At 44.5% G+C, this 18,396-nt stretch overlaps 1 protein-coding gene across 6 annotated transcripts in view; it reads right to left on the bottom strand.

Moving 5' to 3' along the window:
- The window catches only part of USH2A (usherin), a 942,943-nt gene that overhangs the window by 513,447 nt on the left and 411,100 nt on the right, over positions 1-18,396 (bottom strand). For all 6 annotated transcript variants that reach the window (XM_075595608.1, XM_075595610.1, XM_075595609.1 and 3 more), the window contains one exon: positions 17,426-17,587. In XM_075595608.1, coding sequence (XP_075451723.1) covers positions 17,426-17,587 — 162 coding nt within the window. The remainder of the gene's footprint in view (positions 1-17,425; positions 17,588-18,396) is intronic.

Below are 18,396 nucleotides of genomic sequence, written 5' to 3'. Positions count from 1 at the left end.
CTCTCCCGGGTGTTGCTCCCGCCAGATGTCTACAAGACATCCTCGTCTCAGTCCCTCTATAAGAGCTGATGCTCCAATTTGTCTCGCTTTGTCCTGTCTCGGTGATCTATCTATTCGCTGGTCAAGTACCTTATTAAAGTCTCCCGCTAATATTATGTTGCCCACTGCCCATCGTTGGAGTTTAAGAAAAAATTCCTCAAAGAATAGGGGGTCCTTTTCACACGGGGCATATACACACGCCAGTGTTACTCTGCATTGCTGTAGCAGGCCCACTAGTATCAAATATCTACCTCCTGGGTCGCGCTTTATTTTTTCTAGCTCAAACGGAACTTTGTTATGAAGTAATATGGCAACCCCTTTTTTCTTCTCTTTGGCTGAGGCAAGGTAGAACCTCCTGAAATTTTTATCTATATACGTTGGGTTTTTGTTGGAACAGTAATGCGTCTCTTGAAGAAAGAGAATATCGGTTTTTCTACGTTTGAATTCTGCGAAGGCGATTTTGCGTTTTTGAGGGGAGTTGAAACCTTTAACATTTTGTGATAAGAACTTCAGGGCCATATTTTTATGTGTAGTGAGTCTCTGTGGGTGCAGTGTTTTTGGTTCCTACCCGTGCCTTGGATATTCTGTGGGTGCCAGTTGTGGTGTTGCTGGTCTCTCGTTGACTTGAAACCTCCTTTTGGGGAACCTGGAGAAGGGGTGGGAAAACACAAAAGGAAATGACAGGGAACATAAAGCCTTGTGACAAGGACAAAGAAAACCATTGTGGCCCTAACTGACCTATGGTTTAGTGCCTGGGAAAGCCGCCTATACTCTGGAAGCACCCATTTTACAGTCCATGGTTGCTGAATATCCTCCAGTTCACGGATTCCCAGGTCTTTGACTGGGCTGTGGCTTAAGGCCCCAGTCCAGCCCCAGGGGCACATGCCAACAGGTGGGGACAAGGGCAATCACCTGGCCCCACCCGCCGGCAGTGTTAACAGTATCCTATTATAGCTATACTTATAGACATCTACTACGTAAACTCAACTTTAATGCCTGGTAACTAGAGGCTATCTCCCCAATTCTGGAGCCACTGCTGTTGATCTTCTGGGGTCTGTATCCTATTGGCTACGATGTATGTTATAGGGGGCATATACCCCAACCCCTCCTATTCCCTCCCGTTTGCTCCCCAGCGGGGGAATGCGCGCACCCCCCTGAGGAGACACCACCTCCCCCCCCCGGCGGGTCTTTCCGCTGCCTCCGCCACCCCTCCGTCTCCGACGCCGGTCTCTTTCTTTCTATGTGGGCGCCGCCACTGACGTCATTTCCCGTGCGACGGAGCGCTGTGGAGGACCGCCCCCTGACATCCGCCGAGACCATTGCGCATAACTGCCTGCGCGTAGCCGGAGAAGGAGGTGCGTCCCAGGGGTGGAGCCGAGTGGAGCTCCCAGGTTTCGCGCTCGAACTGCGTCCGCCATCCTTGTTTGGCGCTTCTTCTTCGTCTCGTCCCGCGGATCTTGCTGAGAGGCCATTTTGGTAGGTACTTTCCCTTATTCCTTTTTTTTCCTCGGGTTTCTCTCCGTTTTCTGCAGGGACTGCACCGCTTGGACCCGAATCATCGGGAGGGGGATGGGAGGTTGCGTAGGGGCTGGCCTTAATCATGCAACTTTCAGTGAGGGTGATAGTCTCTGTATTTTATTTTTTAATTCAACTGTAAAAAGAACAGAAACTGCAGGTTCAACTGGGACTGGTAAGCCGGCATGAGATTCAATCCTCAGGCAGGTCTTGAGGGTCTAGGTTTGTTCTGGCGTTGGCCTGCTGGAGAGCTCACTCTTTCCCATTCTGGTTGTCTTTGAAGGCGTTCTCCGGGGGCTTCCAGCTGCAGTGTATTTGGTACGTCCAGTCTGTTTAGAAACTCCGGACCATCTGCCAGGTTCTTGAGGGTATGAGACCGGCCATGCTGTACCACGATCAGGGCAAAGGGAAAGGCCCATCGATATCTTATGTTTTTATCTCGTAAGATTCTGGTGACCGGTTGGAGGGCCTGGCGTCTGGATAAAGTGATCGGGGAAATGTCCTGAAAGATGGCCATCTCCACATCCTCAAATTTCACCGTAGGGGTGGCCCTAGTGATTTTGCATATCTCTGCTTTCGTGGTAAAATGATGTAAACGCAAGATTACATCCCGGGGTGGGTTGTTAGGTAGTGGACGGGCCCGCAGTGCCCGGTGGCACCGGTCCATTACCAGTTCTGCCTCTGTCTTTCCCGGCAGTATGGATGTCATCCATCTGTTCAGCAGTGCTTCAGGGTCTTGTATTTCCTCAGGGATCCCCCTAATCCTGAGATTGTTCCGCCTGTCGCGGTTTTCACTGTCTTCATGGCGTTCTTCTAATTCAGCCACTTTTCTTTCAAGGGTAGTGACCCTGGAGTCTGTCTCGTTATGGCATCTAGTGGACTCCTCCATTTTTTCCTCCAAGTCATTTGTGCGGGTTCCAATGTTTAGCATGTCTTTGCGCAAGTGTTCCACTTCTCCTCTAAAGAAGGTTTTTAGGTCAGACAGGAGCTGTGCTATCTCCCGCTTCATAGCGCCTGTCGGGTCGCCCGTCACTGCTTCTAGCTCCGGCACGGAGTCTGAATCCGATGCCGCCATGCTGTCAGTCTCCCTAGGCTTTTTAGCCCCCGCAAAGTACGTGCGGACATCTACCTTCTGCTTTGGCTTTTTTCTTGTAGTCGCCATGTACTTTTATGCTGTGGATGTTGGCGAATTTAGTGCTGCTATTTGGCTGTTGCTAGGTTGAGTTTTGCAAACAATATTTATTTAATTACTGCCGGCGGGTTAAGGAGCTCTCAGTTCAGACCTCCATCTCCTTCCCCGTCGCGCATGCGCCCCCACAACCAACATTTTTATAGTGTTTTCATCAATTTTTGCGAGTCCTGACAAAACACGCTGTAGAGTATATAAAGTTCCCCAGTAAGAGGATAGCGTGGCAGTAGCTTAAACATTCATTTTACTGGATAACTGAATTCTCCAATATGATGGGAGATATGCATTGTACCCACATTCTTCTGGTGCCACTCCGAAAGAACAGGAATTCCATAATCAGCAAAACAAATCCATGACCTACAGTATGAGAATTCTGAATGTGATTGCTGGCTTTAGAGGCTCCTGCTATGACGCCCAAATTCTGCTTCAATCTTCAGTCAGCTGTCATTTTGAGGAGAGGAGATATGGAAATGGCTGATTGTTGAGTAAGTTAATATACATTTAAAAATGGAATGTATTGATAAATATTGGTAAAATATGACTTTTTTTAAAAAAGTATTATAGGTAATGCAGGATATGGGTGCTGGACTTGGCTTTTCTTCATATTCCAGAAGAACTTCATATCCAGAAGAACTCAGGAACACATATCTACATGTGTTTGGACATTTAGGGTGTTGAAAAGTCTCTTCAGGTGTTTAGATAAATCTGGTGGTATGCTATAATACAGCCCTCCCAATGCGAAGTTATCATCATGTAAAGGAAGCCCCTGTTGAAGGAAGCCCCTGTTGAAGGTATCCCTGTGAAGGAAGATCCTGTTTGGAGGTATCCATGTGCTTGGAGAAGCAGCCTCTCAGCAAAGAAGCATGCAAACAGGACTCCAGCAAACTGGGACATTAATAAAGTAAAGTAATATTGGCTTGACCCCAGCTCCAAGGTAGATGAAAGGAGGTATTAAATAGGTTAGAACACTGGTTTGGTGACTACCAGCCAGCCTATACCTTATAGAGCTCCAGTGAGAGCTAGGTTTTTAGTTTTGTGTGTATAGTTAAAGGGCTAACACCCTATTTTTTGTCAACTAAGGATAGAAGCCTGTAAAGTTAAAAATTCTAATGAGATACTATACACCCAGCCTTTACTGAATCATATGCACCTGAGAGGGGTTCAGAGCACAGACAAGGATGGTGCAATGTCACATACTGTATGGTGGTTTAGGTGGGATCGTGGAGGCTTTATTGAAGGTCCTGGTGTAAGCTACAGTAGTGCATGGCAGCAAGAGGAGGCTGCACAAGATAAAGCCATGATATTGGAGGAGGGTAAGAGACTCCCTCCAAATAACATAGGGAGAGATACTTCTGCTTTAAAAGGAGCATACCGTAGATATCTTAGAGATATGCAAAGTATATTTAAATGACTCAGATCCCATACTTCTTAAAAGGATTTCCATGAGAACCATATTGATGAAGACAATTCAAAGCCAATTTGTAACAAATGGGGTAGTAGTCTTAGGCCGCGTCCATGGATAGTGCTTGCGGGCGGAGGCGTGTTTCCACTCGGCACTGAGCCCCTACAGCCGCAATGAAAGCGCTTTAGTAGGGGCTCGCCTACGCTTACGCAAGCGTGCGGAAGCGTAGGTCTTAGGAAAATTTTAAATCTTCGTGCTCGCCGGAGCGGTTCGCCCAATGAGGGCGGACCATCTCCGTGATGTCACTGGCCCACCCGCCGACACGCCCCTGACACGCCCCGCCCGCAAGCAGTATCCATGGACGCAGCCTTAGGCCAAACAGGATTAGAACCCACAAAACTTGGCTATTCTGGGCAGCAGCTCTAGCAGTATGCGCTAAACCAGCTTATAGGTGGCACCACTGCTGCAGCATAATTTTGAGCTCTACAACTCACAGCTGTAGCTAATCCAGCTATTAGCATATATCCCAGGTATCGAAGGTGTGCTCGTTTCTTTTTCTTGCCCCCTTTCCCCCTCTCACTACCTCTCTCCTGTTCTTACTTATCCCCTTTTCCACTCCCCCACTCTGTCCCTTCAGCCGAATTTATATTTTTGTGCCCAATCCCCCTTTGGATTTCTGTGTGCAGATCAGATTTTTGTAAAACAAGTGCAGAAAATCCATGGATTGGATTTGGACAGTTTCACCCATCTCTAATTACCAGCCAGCCTACAGTATAAGTTAGATCTTCAGTTGGAGCTAGGTTTGTATGTTTGGTTTTGAGTGTTCAGAATATTAGTGGTTCTTTGGGCATTTCCCAGGGCATTAAATATCATATTCTATTTTATTCTGCTGTGCTTATTCTATACCACACCTCTCCAAAAAGTTTAGACTAGTTATCATCTATTCCATTGAATATGATGTTTGCTAGCCTTGCAGCCTTTGTAGAAGCTGCAATCAATCCTTCTTGGGAGAAGGAGTGGCTCAGTGAGTAAAGACACTGACAGCGGAACCTGGTTCAACTCCTGGTGGCAGCTCCTTGGGCGAGTCATTTTATCTCCCTATGCCTCAGGCACCAAAAAATAGATTGTACGCTCCACGTGGCAGGGACCTGTGCCTGCGTAAAACTAGCAGCGCTATACAAGAACATGCTATTATTACTATTATTATTTATTTAGACCTGCATTATAGAATTATCTAACAGCCTTTCTATACATTATTTTTTTTTTATTCTTGCGCATGGACCTTACATTTAGGAAACGCACTTGGGCGTAACAATTCTTAATGTGCATGTGTGCTATTTGTATCTTAATGCACACGTGCTATTTTTTTTATCACAGCACGCATTTGTATGTCATTATTTTAATGTATCCATGTGCTACTTTTGCATTCAGCATTTTGACCATTATTTTTACATATAACTATTTTAGAGAATAAGGCGTTAACAAAGGTTCCTGATTGAGATAACGTTGCATTAGCTGCCCTGATTTTACTGTGAATCTGGGCCTTGATATAGAAGATAAAGGGGCAAGGAGAAATTAAACGTGACTTCTGCGGAAGTAGAAATCTTTAATGGTAAGTGAGAACTGTGGTACATGGGCAGGTTTTTGGTGTGGTAAAGTGGGAAGGATGAGACGTGTAGAAGGAGACAGTGAGAAAACTGCAAGTGATACAGTATTACAGAGAAGGGAATAGGTCAGGGACAGGCAGCTAGATTTATACATCATCAATATGGGGAAGGTAAGCTGTATAAATTACACTCCTTATTTTATGAAGTACTCAAAATCTAAAGCTGCTCCAAAGGAAATATATGTACTGTACACTTCACAATGCAATGGATAGAGAGAGGCTGGTTACCATACTCTCGATAATTTATGGACACAAATAGAAATTGTTGTATTAGAACAAAAATTAAGAGTCATTTACACATTTCATTATATATATATATATATATATATATATATATATATATATATATATATATATATATATGGACAAAAAACAAACAAAAGCGCAAGCTCCATAGCACGTAACTGAATAAAAAATAGGTACATTAATTTAAAAATCAACAACCCATAAGAATGTGCACTTACAGGATTTAAAAAGAACCATTCGTGGGGGAGAAATCTCTAATTGTTGTCACCTGCGATGGGAGGTGGAGTCCCCATAGGAAGAGTAGATGTAGAGAGCCCAGAGCCACCACGAACTCCTGTAACGGGTTGGCAGCAAGCTAGAAAGGCACTGTCACGGTAGCTTATGACAAGATATAATGAACACCAAATATCTGGGTTGAACTGAACGAGGCTTAGATATAATAAAATATATTTATTCCTTAAAAAGGTGAACACAGCAATATAGTACAATTAACAGGCAAGAAGGTAACACTTACTTAGGGTTGGGGGATGGAGAAGTATCAGCTAGCAATTCTCCAGCAATCCGATAACATTCCAGGTGGAATCAGAAGCACAACTAAAAACTGTAGGGTGGACACAGTTTATATACCTGTGTAACCCTATTCTTAACATTGAATACAGATTATTGGTGAACAATTATCTGTATCCAATCCCTAACGAGGAGACACAGATTAACCCATGCCCCCCAGCTAATTAGCCCATGTGTACTGGGACTCTATGAGTAGCCCCATAATTAAATCAGGGGCGACGACCAGTTTACCAAATGAAGTATCTGCATTGTTTGTAGGTGTAGACATAACACTTACAAACCACTCCAGTTTGATGATTCTCCACCCTCAGGTAACAATTAGAGTGGCAGAGTCTGTTGAGTAGTACTGGTCTGTTGATTAGTACTTAGTGTAAACAATCCGGGCAGTTAACTTTTGATCACAGTGCTTAGGCTCAATCAGCCAGCTGCCCTTCATGACCTATTAGCATAGCAGATGGTCTGCATTTTCAGAGCAGATCCAAAATACCATACATATATACTTTAATATCTACACATATTAATAAGTTCCATTCTGGTGGGCTCAGTGGGTCGAAATTTGCCAGTTCTTAATGCCTACAGTGACTCCACACATTGGCCAAATATCAACTCTCTGCGACCTCCAGAACTGGAGATACAGAAATGCACTTTAAAACAATAAAATACAGGATTATAATGAAACATGGGAACAGGGGAGCATACATTTTTCATGACATGACAAGGTGTAAACCACATTCCTGGACCGCAGTCCAGTTAACCCCTTGCCTCCCTGGTGAGGTCAGGGGGTGGCCATATGGGGTGCAACCCCTTTAATACTGGGCCAACCCCCCTCTCCCTCTACACCTCCCCTTCTTAATGGGTGACCTGTGGCCCACTGGCCCTAACAGGTAGTGGGGCACTGCTGGCACCATTAATGAACTCAGTCTCAGAGGGATAGTCCTGACGTGAAAGTCCATCAGCATTTCTGTTTTCACTACCCTTTTTGTGCTGAATGGTAAATTCAAACTCTTGCAAAGCCAAGCTCAACCTTAGCAACTTGGCATTCTCCCCTGATGCCCTCTGCAGCCAACTCAGGGGGTTGTGGTCTGTGAGGACCGTGAAAGACCTTCCATACACATAGGCTGGAGTTTTTTGAGTGCCCACACAATGGCCAAGCACACTTTCTCAATGGTGGCATAGGCCACCTCTCTGGGGAGTAGTTTTCGGCTGAGGTACACCACAGGGTGCTCTCTACCGTCGTCCCCCACTTGGCTCAACACAGCCCCAATGCCATAGTCCGAGGCATCAGTCTGTATGAGGAAATGTTTGGTATAGTCCGGGGCAGCCAGTATGGGGGCCCCAGCAAGCGCAGTTTTCAGTGCCTGGAATGCAGTTTCACAGGCAGGAGTCCAGGTGATAAGCACAGGCAGCTGCTTCTTAGTCAAATCAGTCAGGGGTTTGGCCACGGTGCTGTACTGTGGGACAAACTTCCTATAGTACCCTGCGGTGCCCAAAAATGCCATGACCTGTTTCTTGGTTTTTGGAACAGGTCACTGAACTATGGCTTCTACCTTAGCTGGCTCTGGTTTGAGGTGTCCTCCACCCACCCTGTGCCCTAAGTACAGGACCTCTGCCATCCCTACCATACACTTAGTGGGTTTCAAGGTAAGCCCAGCCCCCTACCATACACTTAGTGGGTTTCAAGGTAAGCCCAGCCTCCCTGATCCTTTCCAGCACCGCAGCTACATGTCCTAAGTGGGAGTCCCAGGAATTACTAAAGACAGCAATGTCATCTAAGTACGTCCTGGCATAGCTCTGCATCCCTTCCAGTAACCTATTGACCAGGCGTTGGAAGGTAGCCGGGGCATTCTTCATCCCAAATGGCATCACCAAAAACTCATAGAGGCCACTAGGAGTGATGATTGCTGACTTCTCCCTAGCCTCCAGGGTCAGGGGGATTTGCCAATAGCCTTTGCTCAAATCCATAGTGGTCAGATACTTTGCCCCCGCGAGTTCATCTAGTAACCCATCCATGCGGGGCATGGGATAGGCATCTGACACCGTCCCAGCATTGAGCAAGTGGTAGTTCACACAAAACCAGGACTAGAACTACCGGGCTTGCCCAAGGACTCTGGGACTGAGTAATTACCGCTAGGGTCAGCATCTCCTCTATCTCCCTTTCCATACTGGTCTTGACCTCTGCTGACACTCTATAAGCGTGCTTATGCAGAGGCTGCAGATCCCGTGTGCACTGGGTGTTTTGTGAGATGTGTGGTCCCTGGCATGTCAGTGAAGAGGGCCCTAAACTTAGCTCGCATGTCCCTGGCTTCTACCTGCTGCCTAGCACTCAACTGTGCCCCTATCTCCACCTGTTCCACAGTGTTTCCCTGCCTAGCCTCCCCTAGGAGATCAGGCAGAGCATTGCTCACCGGATCCTCCAGCAGTGGGCTACAAAAGGCCATTACTACTCCCATACTCGGTGCTCTGTATTCTTTCAGCATATTGACGTGATATGTCTTATGCCTCTCAGGCTCTACCTGTACAACGTAGTTGTACTCATTCACCTTTCGGATAACCGGGTACGGTCCCGACCAGGCAGCCATCAGCTTGTTCCCCCGGGTGGGTTTGAGACCAAGCACCTGCTGTCCTGGGATGAATTCCCTGCTACGGGCATTCCAGTCATACCATTGCTTTTGCTTAGTCTGAGCGGCCCTGAGGTGGTCCTGGGCCACCCCCATGAGCATCTCTAACCGGTCTCGGAGATCTACTACATACTGGATCACTGAAGCATCAGTAGCAGTAGCCTCCCCTTCCCATTCCTCACGGAATAGGTCCTGAGGTCCACGTACCCTGCGGCCATATAGTAGCTCGAAGGGGGAGAAGCCTGTAGATTCCTGCAATACCTCTCGGTAGGCTAAACAGCAAGTGCTGTAAATGAATCTCCCAGTCTTTCCCCTCCACCTCTAAAAGGTCCGAAGCATCTGCTTCAGGGTACCGTTAAACCTCTCACATAATCCGTTTGTCTGGGGATGGTAAGGGGTAGTGCGCCGGTGCTGTACACCGCATGCATCCCAGAGACAATGTAACAGTTCACTCATGAACTGCGACCCCTGATCGGTTAGGACCTCACTAGGGAAACCTACCCTAGAAAAAATGTTCAGCAAAGCTGCTGCCACTGTCTTGGCATCTATGGTGCCAAGCGCTACCGCCTCAGGGTACCGGGTGGCAAAATCCACCACCGTGAGGATGTAGCACTTCCCTGACCTGCTAGGAATCATAAGGGGTCCTACAAGATCCATTGCTACTTTCTGGAAGGGTTCCCCTATTATCGGTAGGGGTTTCAGGGGTGCCTTCACACAGTCGCCCGCCTTACCCACTCGCTGGCAGGCATCACAAGAGCGGCAGAAATTGCCCACATCTCGAGATGACCCCAGCCAGTAGTAACGCTGTAATAACCGGGCTCGCGTTCTGTTGGCCCCCTGATGTCCCGCTAACGGAATAGAGTGAGCTACCCGTAACAGTTGCTGTCGGTACCCCTGGGGCACTACTAGCTGTCGCTTACCGGGCAATCCCCCTTCTATCCCTGGGTTCCCTTCTTCTCTATACAGGAGTCCCTTATACCATAGGCAGTGTTCAGTGCCTTCCACTGCCTGAGATTCGGACGCCCGAAGTCTCATGCCGGCCAGGGTAGGGTCTGTCTTCACTGCCTCCCTAAACTGGGCACCTAATTCTTGCCACCCCCCAGTCATGTCATTGTCCGGAGAATGGGGAAGGGTGAGGGGAAACAGTAAGTCAGTCTGTGGTTGCAACTGATCCTGGCTTACCTCCCCAGGCTCCTCTGTGCCCTCTGCTAACGTTGGTCCCAAAGGCTGGGGGACTGGTGCCGCCGCCATTGTCGCTGTCTGGCTCCGGGTAACCGCCGCCACTGCAGCGGGTTTGGGCACTCGGTCGTAGGTGCAGGTCATCGGTCCCAGATCGTTGCCAAGAAGAACATCGGCATCCAAACCGGGTAAAACCCCCACCTCCCGCACACCCTGGCCCTCCCCCAATCCAAAAAGATTCTGGCCACTTGCAGGAAACGTGGCTCTCCGTCGGCCACAGTGATCTGTATCCCAGGGCTTGGGAGTAATTCCTCTGGCTGGACCATATCAGGTCGGACCAGGGTCACTGCAGCTCCTGAATCCAGCAAGCCGACTGCTTGCCGGTCACCGACTGTGACCGGGGTGAGATGTCTGCTCCGGCCGTCTGTCTGCTGCAGGTCCGTGCTGAGATGTCCTCTGCTCCTGGCTGTAGGCACCGATGAAACCAGGACAGGTGTGGCATGGGACGTCTCGCTGGGAGATGGTTCCATGACCGGTCCAGAGTCTTTGGTGGAAGCCACCCGAACGCGGGCTACTGGCTTCGCAGCTGGGGTGCGTTGCCCCTGATGGGGTCCACCGGAACGCAGGGGTTCCGGGCAATCTGGTCTGATGTGACCAGGGCGGTTGCAGTTGTAGCACCGGCACTCGTGCCGGAGCTCCCCTTCCTTTGGTGGACTGCTGCCCGCAGGCGGCCTCTGAGTCCATTGGGGGGTATTGGCAGACTTTCTGGCCGGTGCCGCCGCCGCCTTGGCTACTGCTTTGGCGGTCATCAGGGCTCGGCTGGCCACATAGTTGTCTGCAAGCTTCGCCGCCTCCTGGTAAGTCTTGGGCTTCTTGTCGTTCACCCAAGCCCTCACCGCTGGCGGGCACTGCTGCATGAGCTGCTCCTGAAAGATGAGGTCCAGCAGGCGTTGGTGAGTCCGTGCCTCATAGCCCTCCACCCAGCGTATCCCGTACAAAGCCATGCGGGTCACGTAGGTAACATAGGACTCCAGGGGCTGCCTCTCTTCCTGCCGGAATTTACCCTGGTAGGCTTCAGGGGTAAAACCGTACTGAAACAATAACAGTTCTTTCAGGTGGTCATAGTCATCAGCACACTCATCTGGAAGCGCCATCATCGTCTGCTTGGACAGTAAGGGGTCCAAATGTGCAACCCGAGGCTGGGGGAGCACTTTGTACCGCCGACACTCTGTCTCAAAGTTCTTTAGAAAACTGTCGATCTGATCAGTACCTTCCACGAACTTGGTGAGGCTGTGCTGATCCAGTTTGAGTTCATCGTTGTTGGGTTGGACAGGGGGGCAATAAGCGGGTCTGTTCACTGCCATAGTGATAAACTGCAGCCGCTCCTCCGCTGTCCCTCTGTCACCCCACGCAGTAATCAGTGCCAACATTTCAGGGGTGAACGGACTGGTAGCCGCAGCAACCAGTATCCCTCCTGTTGCACTCCTCCCGGGAGGTGCACTCGTTCCCTCCCCGAGATTCCGCCGCCCAGGCACTGGGTTCCTTCCCTGATCTCCGGGTGGCTGTATAATTAATTGATTAGTTTAAGCTATTTTCATTGTTTGGTGAGAACAACATAATTATTGGTGTTTTTTTTGCCATTTCTTGTAATATTGTGATGTATATTAATTCTCTAATGATATGATTTGTGGTGAAACATAGAATCAATGTGAAAATAGGTTTACTCTATTCAGCCTATTTCATTGGCTGTCCTCGACCAATCACATACACCCTGACGAAGTCGCCGCAGTGTGACGAAAAGCGTAGGGCTGGTGACGTCATCGCGTATGTGTTCATGTTACTGGGAGTTCCTGGCGTCCTTGCGCTCTGGCTGGCGGCATTTTCAAAATCTAACGACTGCTGCATGAGGGAGCGAAGGGCGTGAAGGCATTGAGTGCCTTTCTATCTTGCTGCCAACCCGTTACAGGAGTTCGTGGTGGCTCTGGGCTCTCTACATCTACTCTGCCTATGGGGACTCCACCTACCATCGCAAAGGACCACAATTAGAGATTTCTCTCCCACGAATGGTTCTTTTTAAATCCTGTAAGTGCACATTCTTATGGGTTGTTGATTTTTAAATAAATGTACCTATTTTTTATTCAGTTACGTGATATGGAGCTTGCGCTTTTGTTTGTTTTTTGTCCATAGATTGCATAAGTGGTTGGCTATACCACTTTCCTTAAAGCTGCAAAGACGCTCCCTGGATCTTCAATTGGGACTTTACATCTCTCTGGATTTTTTCTGTTTGAGTGGAACATTTCATTTGGACTTTTTCCTTTTTTTCACTATCATGTTATGGTTTGTAGAGTTTTTTAGGTTTAATTGTGGTAATTTAAATTTTAATATGTTATTATAATTTTATTTAATTATTTAATAGTGTTCATTTATATCCTCCTTAGCGCTACTTACATTTTTGTATTGTCATATATATATATATATATATATATATATATATTGTACGACAAATGCTTTAAATAGAACTGTTCTTATTGTTTTTTTCTAAGACTTTTATTTTTACCTAGATGATTGTACCCTCTAAGAGAAATGTTTGCTTGGAGAGTACACAAGTAAGACAATAAAAATATTCTTTCTGTCCCAAAAAGGAATAATCAGAATAGCAAATAATGTTTTTCTTTCCCCACTATAACTCCTAATATCACTACCATAGTTACACTCTTCTCACCTTATGCAACAGCGTTCTCACCATGTATGCCAGCAATCATTCTCATGCTCCCACTTCCACTCCCACAGACTCATCTCTAGGTTACAACCTCAGTTAATTGTGTTAATAATGAGCGTTTCTGAAATAGGTAACAGGCGTTAATTTTTTAAGTGAAACTTCTATGCTCGCACCTACCATATGAACATTTCCCTTGGAGTAAATTGCCTTGTTGGAGTGCACTCCCGGAAGTGATGTCACTGCTGGCAGAAGAGGCCTACTGCGCTCGGTGCGCATGCGCAGGAGCCGTTGCCAATGGCTCGGCGTGCCTGCGCAGTAGGCTCCGGCTGGGCGCGCCTCCGCAGTAGGTGCTGACTCTGGCTGGGTGCGCCTGTGCAGTAGGCACTGGCTCTGGCTGAGTGCACCTGCACAGAAGGCGCCGGCTCTGGCTCGGCACGCCAGTGCAGAAGGCACCGCGCACCAGCAGCAGGAAACAGAGACCACACACGACCACACAAGACCACACACAGAGAGAGACACACACACACACAGAGAAAGAGAGAGACACACACACACACACACACACAGAAAGACACTGAAACACACCGACTGACACACACACAAACATACACACACACTGACACACACACTGACACACACACTGACTGACACCCACAATTAGCTAAAACACGTGTTCTAAGTAAAACTTCTTTGCGTTTTGGCACTGAAATTGTGTTTTGATTTTAAATTAAAAACATCACCATCACAAATACAATTTCTGTGACAAAACAGTGACAAAACACAAAAGTTTCACTTAAAATGCACGTGCTCGGCACACACACACTTTTCTCAGTTTAACGGGTATCCTCAAAGATATTCAAAAATATCAGGCATTAGTAAAAGTAGCAGCGCTATTAAACTTGATATTATGTAAATGCGCATTGGCCAAACTTTAAATCATGCATTAAAGACGTGTTAATCATGTGCATTGCCTAAAGCTAATGCAATTATTGTTATAGGGATAACTACATTTTTTTACACTTTTTAACATTTTGCGTTATTTATAGTGTCGTTCCTTCATTTATTTTAATTGTATATTATTAAAGTTAATTATTCATTATTATTGTAGAGGTATGTATGGATAAACATTATTGTACACCCATACTTAATACACTCATGATTACAGTATATACCATATTAGGTAGTACAGTACATTCAATTTAATCACTTTAAACCATACTACAGTTTATGATGTGTTTCAGACATTTCTATGATCCCTAATAATTATCTTTGTATGACACGTAACATTTTGTAGTGAGTGGGTTAAGTCCTATACTCAGTACATTGCGTGTAGGCTATTCCCAGAAACAACGCAATGATAATCATGTTCTGGATGGGAGTAACGCCAGGTTTTGGTGTGACCTAATTATCGTAATGTTATTTCCATGCACTAATGGAGGTTTGAGGTATGCAATGTTAGGCAACTGGCACATTAGCATATGATTTGCATATGAGTAAGCCAAACGTCCGTTAAAATGTATCGATGCAATATTTTTCACATTAATGCGAGGGCATCGTGATGCTAATCACCTTTGTGGATGTGTATCACATGTGTCAATACGATAAATGGCGGTAACATAGCGACAAAATATTTTATGGATCTCATGCTCTACCCCTCTGTCAGCTATATGCACTCAGTCTCTGTTTTGTCCCCAACTATCCATGTCCAATCACCCCATAAAGCCCTCAACCTCTAACCAGTTTAATTATTAGATATTTATGAAGCATTTACCCAAGTTTGATTTCAGAGGTAATGGGTACAAGTGATACAGTATAGCGGTTCGCGATTTATTGTGAACCAAAAAATAGCAGGGCATCAGCTGTAAGCTCCTTGCTGTCCCGCAATGAAGGTAATTTAAATCGCTTCTATTCCGCTTTTACTTTTGCAGTTCTTCATGTCAGTCGAAGTTCATTTAAAAGGGAATGCAGTGTTGATGCAGGAATGTGAATAGCATGGCTAAGGTCTGTAGGAAAGACCCCCCTAAGTTCTCAGTACAACCGGTGCGGACCCGACATACGTTTCACCGTACTCGACGGCTTCTTCTGGGCAGTATATTATCAACTGCAACTGTATCATAAGGTCTAAGGGCGTACACAAGTACACCTCCAGTGAAACTGGAGAACAGTAAAGTAACCCCCTCCACATTTTAAATTTCATCAACACTACACAAACACAAACTATTGTGTGCTTTATTTTTAAATTATACCCATTAAAGTATAGTTTTTATTTTATTATCATTTTTACAATTTATGTGGTGGCGTGCACCCCATTTAGGGATCTCTGTATCTCGTGTACCTTCTTGTACACCCACCCATTATCTAAGGATATTTCCCTGGTAGCACCCCCTCAACTAAAACTCTTGAGATTTTTTGCAGTGAGGTTCCCCCTACCTCCCGCACTTTATTTTACTAATTTCAGAGGCCTATGGACATTAGAAGCTGGAATAAAAACGTCAAAAACAGCAAACTTTCACAAATACCACCACAAAAATTACTTGGCAATGAGATAAGCAAAAATATACTCAGCTAAGAAAAGATAAAAGTTGTAACAATTAGTGGGTTTGATATATATATATATATATATATGAGAAGAGATCAATGTATCTCGAAAGCTCGCACACATACTGTAAAAGCATTTCGTTAGCCACAGAACGGTATCATCTATTTATTTTTTGATTATATATATATATATATATATATATATATATATATATATATATTTGTTAAATAAATCATGACACAGTGTAATATGTCATGTGTTGTTGTTCATCTGAAGTTGTATTTACCTCATTTTTAGACCTGCTAAGGAATAGATGATTGTTATTATGTCCTGATATATAAAACCATAGAATTCAAAGAGGGTGTACTTTCTTTTTCACACAACTGTATGTATATGTATGTATATATATATATATATATATATATATATATATATATATATATATATATTCTCGTGCAAGTAACAAAAAATATCACGCGCATCTTGCTTAGAAAAATATCAGTGCAAAACATGTGATCATTTGTCTAATTGGTGAAAAACTATTTAAAATATAAATTACATAATACAACCCCTACTGTATGTTTTGAGGTGCTGTTCGAAAAAGACCTTCAACATAGTCAAACACAACAAATACTGTACTGTGAAGCGCTATGTACATTAATGGCGCTATATAAATAAAGACATACAATACAATACACTGGAGAAATCGAAGCACGATTCCCAATGAACATAGGGAAACAAAGAAGAAACAACACAATAGTTGCAAAATGTCTAAAACCCTAGAAGTACCCCTGTGGTCTGGTAATGTATGCACTTCCAAAGCAAAAAAATCATTTTCTGCGTTTTCAAAAGCAGTGGTACAGGTAGTCATGCATGGATTGTAATGTTTCAGGGAAATCAAATCTTCCACAGGACTTACAAAATGAGAAAGGCAGAACTTAGTGTAATTCTAAAAAAAACACTTTTATAGTTCACAGGATAAAATCGATAAACACACAAAAATCAGGAGGGGAAAAAAATATTTTTTGTGTTAAAATGGGACATCTTAATCACTGCTTGTATTATCAACATTGATGTAAGCCTTGAATTTAGGGGTTTACGTAAGAGTAAATCGTTTGCTTTTCGATCTACACTATTGTTGCCCTCTCTTTCCTTTTGAGCACATCGGATTACCTACATCACTACAGTTACACCATTGCCACGGTTTAGGAAATTTCTACATTTTTGTCCAAAGTGTGAGTAGGACCTTTAGAGGACTTTTTTCCTTTTTCACATTTATGTCACAACTATACTGCTCTATGTAGTTTTTTGTTCTTTGTCATTTGGTACAGCTTACCGCTCCCCACATTTTTGGAGGCTTGTGTTAAAATGGATGAGAAGTAAAGAGTGACACACTGAGTGCTCATTTGCATGTCATTACCCAGAATCCCTGGCGGCAGTGGCAGCATTGTAGGCTAAGAGATAATGCGGAAAGGCAGGGTTGCAGTCCTGTCTGAGATGTGAATGTCTTCACAAGTGCTATTTTCATTTTCAATAGATAGAACAGAAGCTTTAGCTGTATCGGCATTTCAAATGATGTTTGTGACTAGTTCAGAGTAGCGACAACTCAGGTATAAAAAGTAGCATTAGCATTACAGGTAAATATAAAGTATACTGTCACTGAAGTGACAACGTGACTCCACTATTTCCTAGTTAAGGAAATGAATATGACAAACACTTAATTACACATTTAAAAAAAAAACTCACCTGAGACATTGTATTCTGTTTCATTTCCTATGTAAATCTGGGATCCATTCAGATATAAAATATACTGTGTTATAATTCCATTTGGTTTCTTGGGTGACGACCAATATACATGCAACCAATTGGGAAAAGATTCAGCCATGGGCATTTGGACATCACCAGGTGCTAGAAAATAAATAGTGCATTGTAAATTGCATTTTTTCCACTAAAAGTAAATTGTGCATGTTTTTTAAAATTCACCAAAAACCCCGTCTTAACAGCTCATATCACACGTAAAGTAACCAAATAAATATTGGTGCACTTTTTCTTTTCTTTTTGGAAGGAAGATTGGATTGGAAAAAATACCAGAGATTAAAAGAAAAAAAAAGAGAAAGATAAGGAAGTATTGGGATAGAATTAGTATGTCTAACATGAAGAAATCATGATGACAATATGTTATGCATGTCATCAAGTTTATGAATGCTATTTGCATATGCACAAGTTATATCATTCATCAAACATACTGAAAATATTTTATGATGTCTAAATAAATGATCCAATCCCATTGAAAAAGACAAAATAATTGCCTGAACAGGAAATAATGACAAAAAAAACCCACTTTTGCATTACAGGTTTTATGGCCTTGTAAGGTAAGGTCAGTTCTGCAATGATATACTGCAAGTGATTTAACATGTAAAATCAAATCTTGCTACATTTGAAACTTAGTCCATCATTGTAAATTAGCTAAAATGGTCCGATTTATGTAAAGCTGTATTTGATCATCCCCTAAAAAAACTTGATATAAGCACTAATATTTTTAGAAATGCAATCCATAAATCATTTCAAGTGGTAATCCTTTCAAGTAAAATTTCAGTAGTGGGAAATGATCTTTTAGATCTCTCACAACAAAAGCAATACAACATACGGATTCTGTCTAGTGTGTTACCAGTTTGCAGCTGTTTTCTGCATGTAAGCAGGAAGCAAGAAGAAATCTG

This window comes from Ascaphus truei, chromosome 4, assembly GCF_040206685.1.
Source record: "Ascaphus truei isolate aAscTru1 chromosome 4, aAscTru1.hap1, whole genome shotgun sequence".
In the NCBI taxonomy this organism is placed as follows: Eukaryota; Metazoa; Chordata; class Amphibia; order Anura; family Ascaphidae; genus Ascaphus; species Ascaphus truei.
This window is presented reverse-complemented; position numbering and strand designations above follow the sequence as displayed.